The sequence below is a fragment of the Phoca vitulina genome, unplaced genomic scaffold, assembly GCF_004348235.1.
Source record: "Phoca vitulina isolate PV1807 unplaced genomic scaffold, GSC_HSeal_1.0 scaffold12, whole genome shotgun sequence".
NCBI classification, from domain to species: Eukaryota; Metazoa; Chordata; class Mammalia; order Carnivora; family Phocidae; genus Phoca; species Phoca vitulina.
In genome coordinates, this window is record NW_022589715.1 from 5,598,140 (window position 1) to 5,617,180 (window position 19,041).

Below are 19,041 nucleotides of genomic sequence, written 5' to 3' on the forward strand. Positions count from 1 at the left end.
GGGCGCCTGGGTGGCTCAGTCGTTAAGCGTCTGCCTTCGGCTCAGGTCATGGTCCCAGGATACTGGGATCGAGCCCTGCATCGTGCTCCCTGCTCTGCTGGAAGCCTGCTTCTCCCTCTCCCGCTCCCCCTGTTTGTGTTCCCTCTCTCGCTGTCTCTCTCGCTCTGTCAAATAAATAAAATCTTTAAAAAAAAATTTACTTATTTGACAGAGAGAGATACAGCGAGAGGAGGAACACAAGCAGGGGGAGCGGGATAAAGATTTTATTTATTTGACAGAGCGAGAGAGACAGTGAGAGAGGGAACACAAGCAGGGGGAGCGGGAGAGGGAGAAGCAGGCTTCCAGCAGAGCAGGGAGCACGATGCGGGGCTCGATCCCAGGACCCTGGGACCATGACCTGAGCCGAAGGCAGACGCTTAACGACTGAGCCACCCAGGCGCCCCCAAATAAATAAAATCTTAAAAAAAAAAAAAAAAAGTAGACAAGCAGACAGAGGTAAAGAAGACATTTCAGACAAAACATTTTAAGCAAAAGAATGATAGAATGACTCCGCCTCAGCATGCACCTGCTATATGCCAAGCTATGGGGGGATGTGTATAGAATAATATATTGAGTATTTACTATGGATGCCAGGTACTCTCCTGACCCCTTTACATATATTAATTTACCTAATTTTCCCAACCACTCTTTGGTAGAAGTACTATTATTCCCTATTTGCAGATGAGAAACAGAGGCACAGTAAAGCCAAGCAAGTGGAGAATCCAGATTCAAACCTAACCAGTCTAACTTCACAGTCTGTGCATTTTACCATTTTATACCATTTTACCATATTATAACCTTGTTAAAGAAGAACATCCAGGGTGATTTGGAGGACAAGAGAGAGGTACTGCATTCAGCAAAGCAGATCTGACAGGGTTTGGTCACTGATGGATATGAGAGGAGGGGGAAAAAAAGAGATCTAGTGTGGATGATGGTACCAATCATCTAAAGAGGGAATGCAAGAGTTGGAGGAGGAGGAGATGGCCTTAGGGGTCAATAAATAACATGCCTTTTCCTGCCTGAGTTCAGAACCAACAGGATATAGATGCAAGAGGCAGAACGACACCAAAATATGACCTTTTTGATTAAGTTGATAGTTACTGTGATTTCAGATGTGATGTGCTGCCAAGTGGGCTCACTGATGCTTCAGCCCCTAATTAAACATTTACCCACCTGGTCCCAGGCACAGCTAGAGAGCAGAAAACTCTTCCTGGATTTTTTTTTTTTTAAGATTTTATTTATTCATTTGAGACACAGAGATACAGAGAGAAAGCACATGTAGGGGGAGAGGCAGAGGGAGAGGGAGAAGCAGGCTTCTCCGGCAGAACAGGGAGCCCGATGTGGGGCTCAATCCCAGGACCCTGGGATCATGACCTGAGCCGAAGGCAGACGCTTAAGGACTGAGCCACCCAGGTGCCCCTCTTCCTGGTTTTTGGTTTCAGACTTTGAACAGGCCGATTCAAAAAGAAGGAATTCAGAAGGCACAGAGCAATACTCTTCCAGGTTCTTTTATCAGCTCCCAGTCAGAAGTCAGCCCAGAGTATTCCTCTAGCAGAAAAGTCCCCTTATGGGAACATTAAGAACAAGGACTGGGGGTGGGAGGGTAAGGAGAGGTTGGTAAAAGAACACAAATTTTCAGTTATAAGATGAATAAGGTCTGAGGATCTAATATATAACATGGTGACTATAGTTGATAATACTGTATTGTATAATTGAAATTTGCTGAGAGTAGAAAAAATGTTCTCATCCCCCCAAACCATCATGTTATAGATTTTAAATATCTTACAATTTTGTCAATTTTATCTCAATAAAACTGGGGCGGGGGAAGAATAGGGAGTGTGTCAACTATACTCAAATAAAAAAAATTTTTTTAAAGGGAATAAGCCTTGCCCCATCAACATTTCTGAAAATGTATGTTATTGATGAAAGAACTTTTGGTTTACAAAGGATTTACTTCACATGTTTTCTGTGTATTACAAATGATTTGAACTTCTCAGAAATACCTCTTAGGTAAATAAAATTCTCTTTCTCTCCCCCTCCCTCTTTGTCTGGTATAGATGAGGATATCCTAATGCTGCACCCACACTATTAGCTTGTCTGCCTCTGTTGTAACAGCGACACCTCAGGCTGCAGAAGTGAGCCTAGTCGGGGGAGCAGGACCTACCCTCACTGCAGCTACGTCACTCCCCTTCAGATATCGCCTGTCTCTAAAGTAGGGAAGCAAATATGTCATTTACTCTAAGTAAAAGAGAAAATGATAAGGGGAGTAACTTTACATCAGTCACTGTAAGTAAGGCAGAAAGTGAAGAGGACAAGTTTGAAGACGCCTATGAAGTTATCCCTGTGGCATCAACAATGAATCTAACATCTTCCCTGGAAGAATGCACAACTGGATTGTATTTATTTCTAAATAACAGATTCTCAGAGGCCATAGATCTCATTCATCCGTGGTCGAAAAACAGCACATACCATGCTCTAATTTATAATATCCTTATGGTTGTCAAGGCCATCTTGACTTTTGATCCCCTGGATCTACAGATTGGAATGACTGCCACAAAGGAGGCTTTGAAAACCTGTAACAGTTTCCGAAGAAAATCTAGGATGACAAGTTTTTCTCATCTAGTGAGTAAACAGGGAATAAAGGCTATCAAAGAAGAGGAATTGCATGCGGAAGTCTGCTATGCTGAGTGTTTGATTCTGAAATCCTCCATCACATTTATACAGGATGACAGTATGTTTGGTTTTCTTAAAAGCGCAATCAACATCGGGTTAAGTTATCAAATATACAAAGACTGTCAACAAGTATTAACACAGATAACTCACAACCGCAGCAAAACCTACCGACACCTGGTTGGAGGAGTGAAATGTGGACTTGGAGCATTCAATCTGATATTATCGCTTGTGCCACCAAAGACCCTTAAACTACTCAATATTGCTGGATATTCCGGTAATAAAGAGGTGGGCTTGACTTTGCTTTATGAGAGTGCATCTGAATCCCATATAAATAATATCTTAAGTGTTTTGACTCTCCTCTTTTATTACAGTTATATCTATATAGCTGTTGGTGTTGAAAAGGGTCACAATTCTGCTGTAGAGGACCTCTTCCTAATATACCTCCAGAAATTTCCAAACTGTGTCATACTTAAATTTTTTCATGCGCGTTTTAGTATGCTGAAAGGAAATTTTGAAAATGCACAGTTAGTATTAGAGGAGTGCATTTTGATTCAAAACAAATGGGAGCAGGTTCATCACCTGTGTTACTGGGAACTCATGTGGTGCCACATTTTTCTGCGGAATTGGAAGCAAGCTTACCGCTATGCCGATCTACTGTATCGTAACAGCAGGTGGTCCAAGGCAATATACATGTACAGTAAAGCTATGCTACTCGCCCTGCTTCCTTCTGATTCTGTCAAATCAGGGAGCGAGGACATAAACTCTCTCTTCTTAAAAGTGGATAGCCTGAGAATCAAAATCTTGGGAACTTCTGTGCCAATAGAAAAGTTTGTTGCTGAGAAGGGTCAGCGCTATGGCACGACCACGGGCTGGTTCACAGCCCAGCCCATTCTGGAATTCATTTACGCCTGGAGTGGTTTCCGAGTCATGAGCAAAAAACTAGACCTTATTTCAAGCTGGCTCTCGATAATTAATAGAGGACAAGACCTTTTACGAGAAAATCCAAATAAAGAGTATGGCACAGATGACATCAGTTTGTTAAATTTACTGAAAGGTCTATGCCTGAAACACTTAGGCAGATATTCGACAGCTGAGCATTACTTTAATCGTGTCATTCAAAAGGAGAAATTGTTAAAATATGACCACTACTTGGTGCCGTATACTTACTACGAACTAGGAATTCTTCACTATCTAAAAGGAGATTATGACAGTGCAACAAAAAACCTAGACAACATAAAAAACTACAAGGACTATTCCATGGAAGCCCGATTACAGTTTAGGGCTCATGTAGCTCTTGAACAAGTAGCTAAAGAAAAGTGATGGTTTTGACACAAAGTGTGGTTTTGTTTATTATGAGTGAAGTATCTGCAATCGGCAAGGTAATTAACAGTTAGAAAAATCATTTCTTTGTGGAAGAAATCCAAGAAGAGGCAGCTGCTAAGAATCTGATCAGTAACAAGTAAGAAAGGAATTGGCCATTACTTTTCCCTCTTTCCTTCTCCTTACCTATAAAATGGAATGTCTTAGACTGGCAAATGGAGTGATGCACATTCTTGAAAAAGAAAAAGCAAATGATGTACAGTTGACCCTTGAACAACACGGAGATTATGGGTGCTGGCCCCTGCGCAGTCAAAAATCTGCGTATAACTTTTGACTCCCCAAAAACTTAACCACTAATAGCCTATTATTGACCAGAAGCCTTATCAATAACAGTCGACTAACATATATTTTGTATGTCGCATGTATTACATACTGTGTTCCTATAATAAAGGAAGCTAGAGAAAAAACGTCATTAAGAAAATCATAAGAGAAAATACTTTCACAGTACTGTACCACAGCAAAAAAAATCCACGTGTAAGTTAACCTGCCCGTTCAAACCCATGTTGTTCAAGGGTCAACTGTATATTATGAAATATACTCTCTCTTATATGTTATGGATTTTTCAATCATGTTAGACAACATTTTCAAAAAATCAAAAAAAAATTTTTAACATCTCACTTGATAATGTATACAACTTGCAAATAAAATAGGAAAAGTAGCTACACCAGGAATCCCAGTGCCCTATAAATGTTTTTACTGTTAAAAGAAAGAAAAAAACCTTTAAGGTCTTACTGACATTTCAAAACAATGATACACTGAACAGCATAGACTCTGAATATTTTTCCCTCTTATAGAGTAATTTTTATTGGCTTTCTATATCAGAGAAGATATTTTCCCCCGTGTCTATGTTACCTTTTACCTTTTTTACTAGGAAGCTCAACTATGGGTCTATAATTTGCCACAGGGTAGAGAAGAAAAAGCCCCCCACCCCCTTCACACACACACACACAGAGGCAAACCCTTTGAAGATAATTGGAGGAAGCCAGGAGGATAGATTCACTGGGTAGGAAAAAACAGGTTAGGCCTATGGAGGGAGACTTGAGTTACTGCTGGGCCCTCCCTTAGTTACCCTCCCTAAGGTGTATGGAGCTATAACATAATTAAATGCTGCATCTATCCAGTTGCCATTGTTATTGGGCTAATCTGAGAGTAAATAGCAGCTGTAGGCATGGATTATTGCTTTACCTGCCTTGGGGGTAAAATCAGTACCTAGACCATTTAATTTCCAGACCATTAAATCTGGCTGAGTGTATCCTCCCTTAGAAAGTCACCCTTGGAAACAGACCTTGCTGGGGAAGTCTGGTTTGCTAAAACACATGAGTGAAACACATTATTATTATTTTTTTTTAATGCTTTGGGCGTCCAAGCAATCAACTGGAGCACAACGAGGAGCTAGTATTTCAGATTTAAAAATGCTTACTTTGAAAAGCACGTTCTTCATTAACTAAAAATAGACTTCCAGGTGAACAACTGTGCTTAAGTTTTCCTCCATTATTTAATTAGTACGATAGCGTGGTTAAGAGGGCAGGCTCTGGCACTAGCTAGTCGCGTGCTCTTGGCCTCTGTGCCTCAGTGTCCCTGGCTGTAAAGCAGGGTTAATAGTTCCTCTTTCATGTTTTTTCTGTGTTAATTAATATTTTGAGTTAATACAAATGTGTTATTCCTACTACTACTATTACCAGTAGTAATAAGAAGAATAATACATTGTTACTCAGTGCAGAGGATTTAAATTACTTTCTTAGAAAAAGCAAAGGTGCCTTTGTTACTGCTTTGCCAATCTGAAATTTGACCTGTTAATTTGTTTTTTCTGTTCTTTGTTTATCTTGGTCATTTATGAAATAAGTAACTCTGCCTACATTATGGTTTTGTCTTTTGTCCCAGCTTCTTCCAGTGAAGAGTAATATTAATTGGTTAAATAAACATGTTGAATGCCTACGATTTGCAGCACTGAACAGGGTATTGAGGATATAAAGATAAAGCATGTTCTCTCTCCTGAGGGCTTTATTAGGGAGACAAGTTAGAAGAGGATTTTGTTGGCGTGGAAACACTTAAAACGGTTGCTTAAACAGGTAGGAGTTTGTCTCAAACACAAAAATCTGAAGGTAGGTAGCTCAGGTCTGGTATGGCTCTTTTATTTTTCTACGTGGTACACCGGCCTTCTCGTACATGTCTCCTCACTCAGTGGAAAGAGCTACCTCATCTCTGGGCCTTATGTCCAAGCCAGGCAGGCTGGAGGAGGAATGGGTAAGGAAGAAAAAAAAGGCTTTCTCCTTCTTAGGAGGCTTTGCCTTTTTGTTTCAGAAGGGACAGCCTTCTCAGGGATTTCCATGTGGATCTCACTGGCCAGAAATATCCATATGGCCACTTCTACCTGCAAGGGAAGCTGAAGATTCAGTGGTAGGTTTCCAGCCTCATTAGGAGGTTGTGGGAAAGGACTGTTAAATGACCCAACCTCCAGTAACTGCCTCCACACATATGTAAATAACAAGATGCTACAAAATGGTAGAGAAAGGGCACCGTTGAAAAAGAGCAAGAAAACAATGAGACCAAGGAATCACCTGCAGAAGACTCTATGGGACTCCAACAGGAAATCTTGCAATTGGCATTTCCTTGGTGAAGTTGCTACCCGTAGCCCAGCTTTCTGGTCCTTAACTGGCCCAAAGGTTGACTAGACACATCGAGGCTGATTCTTACCCTGCAAACTCACAAGAGATTAAGGTATAATTTACTCTGCAAATTTCTTTATTTATAGTAGGGACTATTCCAGAGTTGCAAACTCAATTTCTTGTGGGATCAGGCAGTTAATGTAAATAATATAAAGTAGCCAAACATAAAACAATAAAAGTGGTTGAAACCAGTTGTGAAGAGAGAGGAAACCTATCTAAAAGCTTTCAAATTAAGGGGTGCCTGGGTGGCTCAGTCGTTAAGCGTCTGCCTTCAGCTCAGGTCATGATCCCAGGGTCCTGGGATCAAGCCCCTCATCGGGCTCCCTGCTCTGTGGGAAGCCTGCTTCTCCCTCTCCCACTCCCCCTGCTTGTGTTCCCTCTCTCGCTGTGTCTCTCTCTGTCAAATAAATAAACAAAATCTTTTAAAAAAAAATAAATAAAAGCTTTCAAATTAAAAAAAAATTTTAATAAAGATTTTATTTATTTGAGACAGAGTTAGAGCATGAGCAGGGGGAGAGGGAGAAGCAGACTCCCCGCCGAGCAAGGAGCCCGATGCGGGACTCGATCCCAGGTACCCAGAATCATGACCCGAGCGAAGGCAGACGCTTAACTATCTGAGCCACCCAGGTGCCCCTAAAAATATTTTTAATTAAAAAAATTTTAAACTGTGCAGATATTAAACTATCTGCATGTCCTGATATGACCCCTAGTTTGTGATTTCTGGTCTATTCCTTTCTATTGACTAGAAAGTGCTCATGTTTCCCTGTCAGGAATCACCGCTCCTGATAAACACTCTCCTCCCAGTGTGGAGGAGTCACAAGGCAGCATGGTGAGCATGGAATCAGAATATAAGGAGGCAGATGGTTTTAGGAACGTCTTTTCCAGGCCAGGGTGAGATGTGATGAAGCATCCGTTCCCCACAATATGTATGTATCTCCGGAAAGTTCCTGCCTTACAGATCCAGGGTCTCTGAGAAATACCTCCCAATCTTTTGCTAACTGACCTTTCTTCTCCCATGTCTTCTGCTGCCAACCCTGGGGTACTGGATGTCCCAGTAGGGTGTCATAACAATCAAGTTTCCATTTACTACTATAAAATCCCATTCCAGTCCTGTGTCCAGAGAATACAACCAGGTCACTTAGTTTGGAATTTTGGTCATCCCCACATTTTCTGGTGATCCAGATTATAGATGGTCTCTTTGTACCAACAAATCACAGATCGAATCACATCCATTTTACTTAACATTTAGGTTTAGTTTATAAGAGCTTGGCAGAGAGACCTCACTGTGGCCTTCCTGTGCCATAAACACAAATAAAGTGTTATTGAAGCATTTTTTATTCCAGGAAAAAATTTCTTATCTAATTAGTAAATATAATAACTATTTGGAGGCCTGAGATCCTGAAAAAACAAAGAGGAAGAGGGGGTTATGAATGAAGAAAAGAACAGATCAAAGTTCTCAACATGCCCTTGCCCCAATCCAATCAATTACTAAATCCTGTTGATTTTTCCTTCAAAATATTTGTTGATTCTACTCCTTTTTTCTCCTCTTTTTCATTTCCATTGCCATCAGTTTAGGCTAGGACTTTATTATGTCCTGTCTGAGCCACTGCACCAATTTTTAGGAGCTCAGTAGTCAACATCTTCTGTTGTTTCAAGGCAATTCCAGGGAAAAAAATAGTGAACCCCACTTTATTTTTTTTTCAAAACAAAATAAAATCTATGTAAAACATGTATTTTTGTACTGCTTAGACTGATTATATCATTGACTAAGAGGAACTCAATGAAAAAAATGGCACTTATTTTTAGCCAGTATAAAGGTATTAGCTGAGCATATTTGAAAAGCAACAATTACAGAAGCAGTTTGCTAAACCCTCACGCCTTACATGGATTTAATGCTTTAAAGAGTTCACAAAGTCTGTTCAAAGCATTTTCATCCAGGGAAAACAATCCTATCTTCACCTTACTGCTAGGGAAACCAATTTTCTCTGAGGTTGTAAAAATCTCCCCTCTGGGCAGGCCTGGGCAGCGCTGGGCAGAGCAGATAATTAATCAATTTAGAGACACTGCCTCCCTAAATCCGCTTTCCATTTGGAAAGTGGTTCTGGAATTTTGTCCTGATACCACTGCTTTGTTTGGATAGAGAGGCTACATTTTACATAAAGTTTTATGCTGTGTATATATACTGTTTTCTCCACCTCTCATTTTTCTGCATCCTTGCTAATACACTGATTTAATCATGTTATTCCATCACTCAAATTTTTTCCATTCTCTTTGGTATAGTTACTCACTCAAAATGAGGTAATATCTGAAAGTTCTTAAAGTAGTGCCTGGCACATATTAGGTGATATATAACTGCCTAAGAAATGAAAATTCAGTTCAAATTGAGCACCTACTATATGCCAGGCAATGTGGTAGAGGTGGGGTATATGGTAGTAAATAAAACAGACATAGCCCCTGCCCTTAGAAGGTTTACAGTGCTTCTAAGTGACTGTATGGCTTAGTCATGAACATTTATTGCTGACAGGATGTTAGGTCATCTAATCCCACATTTTCACTTATAAATGAGGAAACTGAAATCTAAGAAGGCAAATGACATCCAAAGTCATAAAGCTGGTAGGAACACAGTCAGTGGTGTGCAGGAACCAGTTTAAACTGTCTTAAAAGAGCCCTTTGTTAAATATTCAGGAATTTTTTGAGCCAGTTGTTAAATCATTGGTACCTTGAAATCAGCCACGGTAGGAATATTTACACCACAGGAATCAGCAAATGGTACAAATCAAACCTCCTTTTTTCAGGAGAACCAGTTTACCAGGACACTACAGATTTGATCAAATGAAACCAAGGTTTCTAAAACTCCCTGCCCACTGCTTTTCACTCCAACCTACACCTCCTTTGATTAGGTTCTGCGTCCCATAGACACAGAATTTTTTGTGGTTGGTTCATTACTTATAAATCAAGTTCAAGCACTACCTCTTTAAGAAGATTTTCTAAGAACCCCTTCCCCAGTTCTTCCCATTTATTACCAAGTTAGGTAGAGGAGACATTATCAGCTTCCCAAAGGGAAGACATTTTTGAAATTCGTTTTTTAATTCCTAGTTGTTAACAGAAAGTGCATGTGTAGGTATACAATATATGCTTGATGAATAAATGCAGAAATAAAGAATAGACACTTTTAACGGACTCTACTTGTTGAATGAATGAAAAAACCAGAACATTAAAAAAAAAATCTTGGGCCAAAATGACCATTTATTTTTTTCTGACCTTACCTTGCATGAAATATACTCAGCAAATTACTATCCCACCCCCACTCATTTTCTACCTACTTTTTTTTCATGATAAGTATACTCTTTATCTACCTACTATTATGATCCAACACTGTGAATTGAAAATTGTGATAGTCTGGCCAGGGCAGGGCAGGTTTATCTTTGCACCATGATGAAGAACAGTGTAAAACTATTGACAACTTTTTTAAGCTTCTGATGTTCTTCAGAGAAATTAAGAAAAGTTTTTTTAAAAAAGTGTTTCTTGCTGGGGCACCTGGCTGGTGCCTTTTAAGAAAATTTCATTTATTTATTTGACAGAGAGAGATCGACAGAAGAGAGGGAGGGAGAGCACAAGCTGGGGGAGTGGCAGGCAGAGGGAAAGGGAGAAGCAGGCTCCCTGCCGAGCAGAGAGCTGATGTGGGGCTCCATCCCAGGACCCCGGGATCATGACCCAAGCAGAAGGAGGAGGTTAACCGACTGAGCCACCCAGGTGCCCCAGAGCATGCAATTCTTGATCTCAGGGTCATCATGACTTTAAACCCCAAGTTGGGTGTAGAGATTACTTAAAAAAAAAAAAAAAAAAGTCTTGCTAAAATTAAAATGTACTCCAAAATCTAGAATAAACAATTTTTCACTTGGCAGAGGAAAAGGTTAAGTGTGTGTGTGTGTGTGTGGGTGTGAAGGTTTGAGGGGGAGGCAGACATTAGGAAGGAGATGGAAGGAGAGGGAAACGGAAGAGAGGAAGAAAAGTAGAAAATGTGAGAGAAGGGACATCAACTGGTCTGAGGGAGGCACCAGGCGGACAAGGGTAAGGAAAAGGAAATGGCACCATCTGAACTTGAGGGTGGACTACAGGAGAGGGTCTTTCTGTAAACCTGTATTATGGAGTGGGTTGGGCTCAGTCTGTTATAAATCAGTGATTCACATCAGCAGATGCTGGAAATGATTATCTGGGAGACTAAAGGGAGAGGGGAGAGAAAGGAAGGAATTTGCCCCAGTCTCATCACTTTAAAAGGGGTCATTTAAGTTAAGCTTGGAGCTATCTTCCAAAGTCTTTGATTCTGCAGTACAGATAGAAGGCTTAAAATGCAAATGGCCAGTTGTCACAATTGTTTGAAGCTCTTTTGGACTGAATTTTTATGAGGTCATATGTTTAGCTTCAGATTTTAATAATTGGTACGTATGTATGTATTTATACATTTTTTTATTGAAGTAATCTCTATACTCAATGTGGGGCTCCGACTCACCACCTGGGGATCAAGAGTTGCATGCTTTTCTGACTGAGCCAGTCAGGCGCCCCCAACTGGTATTTATATTAGCTCTCTGTAGATTTATAGAGGACTTAACTGGCATAATCTAATTTAATCTACTAAAGCCACATTAATATAATCAACCAAACACTCGAGTGAAGGTTGCCAAAGGATTATTTAAAATGATGGCAATAAGAAACAAGGTACTTCAAGGATTATGTGAACTCAGATCCCAAATTGTAAGGGAAAAGCTGACTAATTTTCAATGTTTTCTACATCGTGGTTTGATAGTCCTCTAATTCGGTTTCTGTAAATCTCCCCTGGTGTTCACATTTGCAGAAACTCAACGTTTAACACCTTGTACCATTTTTCAGGATCACAGTTTATTTGGACCATGCCAGGAGCCGACTACATACCTGAACCGAAATCTGTGGCAGAAGCGAGTCTTCTGCCCTTTTCCACTGCGGGGGTGGTGAGGGGTTGCGGGGGAGAGGCCCGGGCTTTCCTGTGAGTGAGGCACCCCTCACTAGCGAACGGTCGGCTAGGTGGAAATCGTCCCAATCCTGTGCTTTTTCTTTCTGGCTTCTGCACCTCCCGCAGGACTGTGGCCAGGGCACATCCCAAAGGAGCAGACGTATTAATTGCCTTACACTAGCCAAACAAACAAATATCTTGGCTCTATCGCTTTTCTCCAAGGCACTTTCACCTCACACTTCCCGCTTTAGGATTCACCGAGAGGGTTCTTGTGCTTTGAGTCCACCGCAAGGGTGCATTTCCAGGTCTACTCTCAACGAGGAACTTGGCACGAGACTTTTCCTCTTTAAAAACGAAAGGTTGAAATGTCCGTCGTGACAGTGAAGAGGGGTGGTTCTAGCGAACAAGGAGCCTTATTATTACTACACAAAAATCTCAGGCTCTGCCCGCACCCGGCCTTTATCCCCCCACGCCCGGTGACTCTCAGACCTCTAGGTGTGACCAAGGCCAAGAACTACAAAACAGAGAATTCTGGGGGAAGGAAGTGACGACGTGGCGCAAAGCCTGCTGGGCTCAGATGGGCGCCGCTGGAGTGACTCCTTCCTCACCGCGTGGTTACTGTGTACCCGTCGCTGCGAGGAGTTCTTGCTGGTATTTCTTTCGTTTGTGGGAATTAAACGTTAAGTACCACCAGGTTTGAGTACCGTTTTAAGTATCGTGCAGCTGCAAGCTAGGCCACGGAATCTGCGCTCTAGAGCCTTCGCTGCTGCCCCCTGGTTCGTGCATCCTCCAAACAAATAAGAGGAAATTGTCAAATCCGGGGCCTCTCCCCGGCGGGATCCCGCGGAGAAAGAGCTGGAGAGAGCAAGTGGGTGGATATCAAAGGAGTTTTCCTCTTCAGTTTTGGCTAAATGTGGGGTGGAGTGAGTTCCTTTGATCGCAGGGATCAGAGTTAAAAGGTTTGAGCATCTGCTGACCGGAGTTCAAAGCCAGGGTGAAGGCGATTTGGAATGGTACTGGGTGGTGGAATAGAAGTAAGCCGGATGAGTTACCCCGGGCTGGGCCTCATGGCAGCGCCGGTGTCTCCTTAGCTTTCAGACCGAATTGTGAATATCAGCTGTTTTCCTGATAATGGAACTTGAGGCAAATCACAGATGTTCTCTATCTCTAGGATGGCACTTGCGTGAGTGGAACATATATTAACCCGAACTGGTGGTGGTTTTAGATCTAGCCAGCTGGCAGCCATGAATGAATGGATGAGGAAAGGCCCCTTAGAATGGCAAGATTACACGTACAAAGAAGTCAGAGTGACAGCCAGTGAGAAGGAGTATAAAGGATGGGTTTTAACCACAGACCCAGTTTCTGCCAAGTGAGTATGGCTCCTTCTCCCCTGAAATCATAATGACACCCCTTTGTGCTGCCTATATGTTATATCCAAACTAAGGAAGTAGATAAATGAAAGTCTCGTTATTCACACATAAGAATTGCTTTGCTTTTGAGTCGAAGTGTTGTTCTGACTATGGATTACCTTGGCAGACAAGCCAAGTTTGTAGAAGTGAGACACTTTTTTTGTTACTACATTTTTTTTTTTAAAGATTTTATTAATTTGAGGGAGACAGAGCAAGCACGAGGGAGGGGGAGGAGCCGAGGGAGAGGGAGGAGCCGACTCCCCGCTGAGCAAGGAGCCTGACGCGGGGCTCCATCCCAGGACTCCACGATCATGACCTGAGCCGAAGGCAGACGTCCAACTGACTGAGGCACCCAGGCGCCCCTTGTTACTACGTTTTTATTAGACAATCTCAAGCATACATAAATGTAGAGAGAATAGCGTAACAGACACTAGCCTTTCTTTCCCCTTCTAAATATATTTAAGCCAGTTGCAGATATCATATAATTTTGTTCATAAATACCTCAATATCTTTTAGCAGATAAGGACTCTTTAATAACCACAATAACATTATAATACCTAACAAAAGTAATAATAACTTTATTATTAACAGTCCGTTTTTAGATTTGCCTGGTTGTCTCAAAATATCTCTTTAATTGGTTTATCAATTTGGTTGGTATGTCTCTTAAGTATCTTAATCTATGACTGCACTTTCTCTTTTTAGTTTTCCATGTCATTTATTTGTTGAAGAAATGGAATCATTTGTCTTATAGACTGAACACGTTCTGGATTTAGCTTACTGCATTGTGCATGGTGTAGCTTAACATGTTCTTATATCCGTATTTCCTATAAACTGGTATGCCTATCTAGAGGTTTGATTAGGATCAGATTTGTTTTTTGCAAGACTACTTGATTTATTTATTTATTTTTAAGATTTATTTATTTGACAGAGAGAGACAGCGAGAGAGGGACCACAAGCAGGAGGAGTGGGGGAGAGAGAAGCAGGCTTCCCACCGAGGAGGGAGCCCGATGTAGGGCTCGATCCCAGGACCCTGGGCCCATGACCTGAGCCGAAGGCAGACACTTAACAACTGAGCCACCCAGGCGCCCCTTGCCCCTTGCAAGACTACTTTAAAGGTGATGATACACACACACACTTTTTATTTTGGAATGATTTTAGATTTACAGAAAAGAATACAGAGAGGACCCATCTACCCAGCTTCCCCTAATGTTGGCATCTTACCTAACCATGGTACATTCCTCGAAACTAAAACTTTACATAAACTGCAATCATTTGGATTTTAACAGTTTTTCCACTAATTGTTTGCCTTTTTCTGTTCCAGGATCCAATCTAGGATCTGACATTCGTTTAATTGTCATGTGTCCTTAGTCTCCTCTGATCTGTGAGAATTTTTCAGTCCTTTCTTGTTTTTCATGACCTTGACACTTTTGAAGAGTTCTGGTGAGTGAGGTATTTCATAGAATGTCTCTCAATTTGGGTTTCTGTGATGCTTTCTCATAATTAGCCTGGGATTTTAGGTTTTGGGAGGAGTACCAACGAAGTGAAATTCACATCACATCACACCACATCATTTATTTTATTTAGTTAGGATTTTTGCATTTGTATTCATGAATGAGATTAGCTTGTAGTTTTATATTTTAATCTTCTCCTCTGCTTTTGGTATCAAGATTATATTAACCTCATTAAACAAGTTAAGGCACAGTCCCCCTTTTATAGTCTCTAGAAGAATTTGGTTAGATTAGAAATGTTTGAACCTTGGGGTGCCTGGCTGGCTTAGTCGGTGGAGCGTGCAACTCTTGATCTTGGGATTGTGGGTTTGAGCCCCACATAGGGTGTGGAGATTACGTAAAAGTAAAATCTTGGGGCGCCTGGGTGGCTCAGTCGTTAAGCGTCTCCTTCGGCTCAGGTCATGATCCCAGGGTCCTGGGATCGAGCTCCGCATTGGGCTCCCTGCTCAGCCAGAAGCCTGCTTCTCCCTCTCCCACTCCCCCTGCTTGTGTTCCTTCTCTAGCTGTCTCTCTCTCTGTGTCAAATAAATAAATAAAATATTTTAAAAATAAAATAAAATAAAATCTTAAAAAAAAAAAATGCTTGGGGTGCCTGGGTGGCTCAGTTGGTTAAGCGACTGCCTTCGGCTCAGGTCATGATCCTGGAGTCCTGGGATCAAGTCCCACATCGGGCTCCCAGCTCAGCGGGGAGCCTGCTTCTCCCTCTGGCCCTCTCCCCTCTCATGCTGTCTCTCTCTCTCTCTTTCTCAAATAAATAAATAAAATCTTAAAAAAAAATGCTTGAACCTTGAAAATTGTATATAATTTGTTAGTAAAATTGGGCCTTCCCCCCCATGGGAAAATATTTTTAAATACTTACTCAGTTTTTATGAAAGACTATAGGACTATTTATAGTCTCTTTTTTTTTTTGACTCAGTAGTAGAAATTTACATTTTCTAGGAGGTTTTCTCTTTTAGTTTTCAAGACTATTGGCATAAATTTGTTCCTAATACTTTAAATTGCCAATCTTTGCTGCCTTCTTCCTAATATTATTTGTATGTGTCTTTTTTTTCTATTCTAATCAGTTTTGCCTGAGTTTTGTGAATTTTACGTTGTTTTTGTTTTTTAAAGAACCAACATTTGGCTTTGATGATCTTGTTATTAACTCTTTTGTTTTCTCTTTCATTAATTTTGTGTTTTGTTATTTTCTTTGGTCTGCTTTGAAGGCAAGTTATTCAGTTGTTTAAAATTAAGTCTGTACCCTTTCTTGATTTCTAATACACATTTAAGCCATTTATAACTTTTTAGTGCTTTAACTGCATCCCGCAATGATTGGGTTTAGGCTAGACAAAAAAGTTTAGATGTGTAGGACCCTCGGTGAATACTTATTGAATGAGTACAAACATTTGGTGGTGAGGGGATTAATTTTAAACAGGGAAGTTCTTATTCCCGATTTCTAATTGCCTGTTGGGGCTGGTGATGCCTCTTCATTCCATTGCTTCTTCCGTAGCTTTATGGGCCTTTACATTTTTCTTTTGCAAATCTGCTCTGAACTTAACTTTTCCTCGCAAGTATTGTCCTTGTGAACTTCCTGGAAGATGGCAGCATGTCTGTGACTGGAATTATGGGCCATGCTGTGCAGACCGTTGAAACTGTGAACGAAGGGGACCGTGGAGTGAGAGAGAAGCTGATGAATTTGTTCATGTCTGGAGACTGCAAGGCCTACAACCCTGAGGATCTGGAGAAGAGAAAGAACAGCCTAAAGAAATGGCTCGAGAAGAACCACATCCCCATCACAGAACAGGGAGATTCACGAAGGACTCTGTGTGTGGCTGGGGTTCTGACTATAGACCCACCGTATGGTCCAGAAAATTGCAGCAGTTCTAATGAGATTATTCTCTCCCGTGTTCAGGATCTTATTCAAGGACATCTTGCAGCTTGCCAATGAGAGGCCAAGAACTATGGATGCATCGATTGAAATAACATTTCATTTTTTTTTCTTCATAAAATGTTTTGAATGTTAAATCCATCATATTACAAGACTTCAAAGGCACACAGTTGTGTGTGTGTGTTTGAGTTTTAATTCTCTGTTGTTTTGGTAAAATCAAAGATGTGGATTATAAGTGCTAATAAATAATCGAACTATGGCAAAGATAGCATCACATGCAACAAAATAGCACACGGACATTAGAATTGTAAGAGTCTTTTGTTGGCGGGAGTACACCTCCATTTTTGTTAGGCAACAAACACATGTTAGATTCAATATAAAATGTCTTGTTAAGTCCCTTGCACTAACTGTATGTGTCTGTTTTAAAATACTTATTGTGTAAGGATGAAATCGCTTTTGAATCAGAATCTATTGGAATATATGCTTTTTTGGTTGAAACTTGAAAAGTTTTAACTATTTGTAAAATCTTACCACCTAAGCTGTTTAACTTTCAAAGCCTTTACGGTGAGCCCTGGCTGATATCTCTGACGAAAAAGGTAAATGTGACAAGTATTCTGCTCCTGCACTGAACCCAGTTCCCGTGCCTGGTGGATTCAGCCAAGGCCTTCAGCCCATGCTGCTTTCTGCCTGTAGCCCCCATTCCCGGGTCAGGCTTCACTGAGGGGAGAGAACGCAGGAAGCATGCCTCACTATACCTGGCCCTACCCCTTGGAAGCCAGGCAGGGGCCAGGACTCGATATGGAGGTTTCTGGCCTAGAAACCGAGGGAGGTACCTCAGATTGTCAGTTGGGTGTCTTCTCGGGGGCAGGTCAGATTAGAACCCCAGGCCTCTGACTCCCTAGGACAAGGGTCAGCAAACTTTGCGCCCTTGGGACAAATGCAGCCTGCTGCCTCCATTTGATAAAAGTTTTCCTGGAACACAGCCATACCCACTGGTTTACGTATTTTCTGTGGCTGCTTTTGAGCCATAGTGGCAGATTTGAATATTGTGACACAAACTATATGGCTTATATTTACAGAAAAATATAGCCCTGCCCTAGGCGTGTGGGGTGGGTGTCTTTATGATAATCACCTGTGACCTTCAAAGAATAACCAGACCCTAAAAGGGAAGTAAGCCATTGAAGGAGTTATCAGTAAAGATGTTAAAAGGATTTAAGTTCCCTGGTTAGCGTTCTATAAAAGACCAGCCCTGGGGTCCCTGGGTGGCTCGGTCCTTAAGTGTCTGCCTTCAGCTCAGGTCATGACCCCGGGGTCCTGGGATCGAGCCCCGCGTTGGGCTCCCTGCTCAGCGGGAAGCCTGCTTCTCCCTCTGCCTGCTACTCCCCCTGCTTGTGTTCCCTCTCTGCTGTCCCTCTCTGTCAAATAAAATAAATGAAATCTTAAGAAAAAAAAAGACCAACTATCTCTGTCTCTCAAATAAAGTCCTTAAATATATATATATATATATATATATATATATATATGCCTTTACAGAAAGTTTGCTCTAGGAAATCCTTGAAGCAGCCTGGTGTGCCAGGGCTTGGGGCAGACTTCCAAAGGCAGTTTTGAACTAGATAGGCCACGTGGGCTGCTATAGGGCTAAACTCAGAACTCTAACTTCTCCCTAGTCTGTCCGCAGGGATTCAGCTGTGCAAACAGCCCTTTCAGTTCTCACGTATGTCCCTTATTCATACAAAAAGAGAAGCGGTACCTTTTGCAAGAAATAGTTTAAAATAGTCAGCTTTTAGGGGGTCTTTGAATGCAGCCCGATCAGCGCAATTTCCTGCATAGTTGTCCAATGACAGGATGTAGCCTCACACTCCTCACACTTCAGCAAGCGTCAGAATCAGTCCGAGAGCTGTTAAAACAGATTGCAGGACCCTACCCCCTGTGGATTCTGTCTCAGGAGGTCCAGGTTGGGACCCAGGCATTGGCATTTCTAACAAACTCCCAGATAATGGTGATGCTACCTGTCTCAGGCCACACTTGAAAAAGCAGTTCAGAAACCTCGGGGAAACAGTCCGTCCATCCCTCACAACTTTATAAAGTTCCCATGATCCTAAAAAGATTTAGTGCATAGCCTTGCTCCTTGTGACTAAGACCCTCCCATTCAAATCCTGGAATGTCTTTGGGAAGCAAATAAGGGAAGAGGAGTAAGAACAAATTAAATTTAGTATGGAAATGATTTTGGCAAAATATGGGGAGGCCTTGAGATGAGAGAAGCCATGTAGGAAATTGCCCAAAGCATCAGTTGGGCTTGAGCCCTATTCCAGGGACAGGTGCACTGGTGTTGGTAGATTTGTTTGCTGTCAGACTAATGAGCTGGGGAGAGAGACTGTTTCTTGGCAACTGAGTCCTCTGTTTAAACAACGTGCCTGCAAACAAAAGCTGAGTGCCGAAGAGGGTAAATGATCTGGCTCTGCCACGGAAACCTTATATTTTTATCACTTTGTCAAATCTATTTCTTTGTGTT

The 19,041-nt window shown here is 41.5% G+C and overlaps 2 protein-coding genes across 6 annotated transcripts in view; both read left to right on the plus strand.

The window, feature by feature from the left end:
- LOC116636027 (tetratricopeptide repeat protein 39B-like) overlaps positions 1 to 6,977 on the plus strand; it is a 17,762-nt gene extending 10,785 nt beyond the window's left edge. The window contains exon 2 of the mRNA XM_032410330.1: positions 2,097 to 6,977. Within this exon, the coding sequence (XP_032266221.1) occupies positions 2,266 to 4,032 (1,767 nt within the window). The 5' untranslated portion in view covers positions 2,097 to 2,265 and the 3' untranslated portion in view covers positions 4,033 to 6,977. The remainder of the gene's footprint in view (positions 1 to 2,096) is intronic.
- Positions 6,978 to 12,312: 5,335 nt separating this feature from the next.
- On the plus strand, positions 12,313 to 17,719 carry GEMIN6 (gem nuclear organelle associated protein 6). 5 transcript variants are annotated; one of them, XM_032410339.1, is made up of 3 exons: positions 12,313 to 12,396; positions 12,917 to 13,114; positions 16,214 to 17,719. In XM_032410339.1, exons 2-3 carry the CDS (start codon positions 12,990 to 12,992, stop codon positions 16,587 to 16,589), a joined length of 501 nt encoding a protein of 166 aa, XP_032266230.1. In that variant the 5' UTR covers positions 12,313 to 12,396; positions 12,917 to 12,989; the 3' UTR covers positions 16,590 to 17,719. The 5 variants fall into 5 exon arrangements, with proteins under 5 accessions (XP_032266230.1, XP_032266228.1, XP_032266226.1 ...); XM_032410337.1 differs by having other exon boundaries at positions 12,324 to 12,613; positions 12,971 to 13,114; XM_032410335.1 differs by having other exon boundaries at positions 12,325 to 12,613.
- Positions 17,720 to 19,041: the final 1,322 nt, after the last annotated feature.

Excerpts from the sequence above, each read along its gene's own strand:
- GEMIN6 (XM_032410339.1), top strand. The coding sequence starts at position 12,990 with ATGAATGAATGGATGAGGAAAGGCCCCTTAGAATGGCAAGATTACACG. Across the intron at positions 13,115-16,213 it reads ACAGACCCAGTTTCTGCCAA|TATTGTCCTTGTGAACTTCC; the intron begins GTGAGTATGGCT and ends TTTCCTCGCAAG.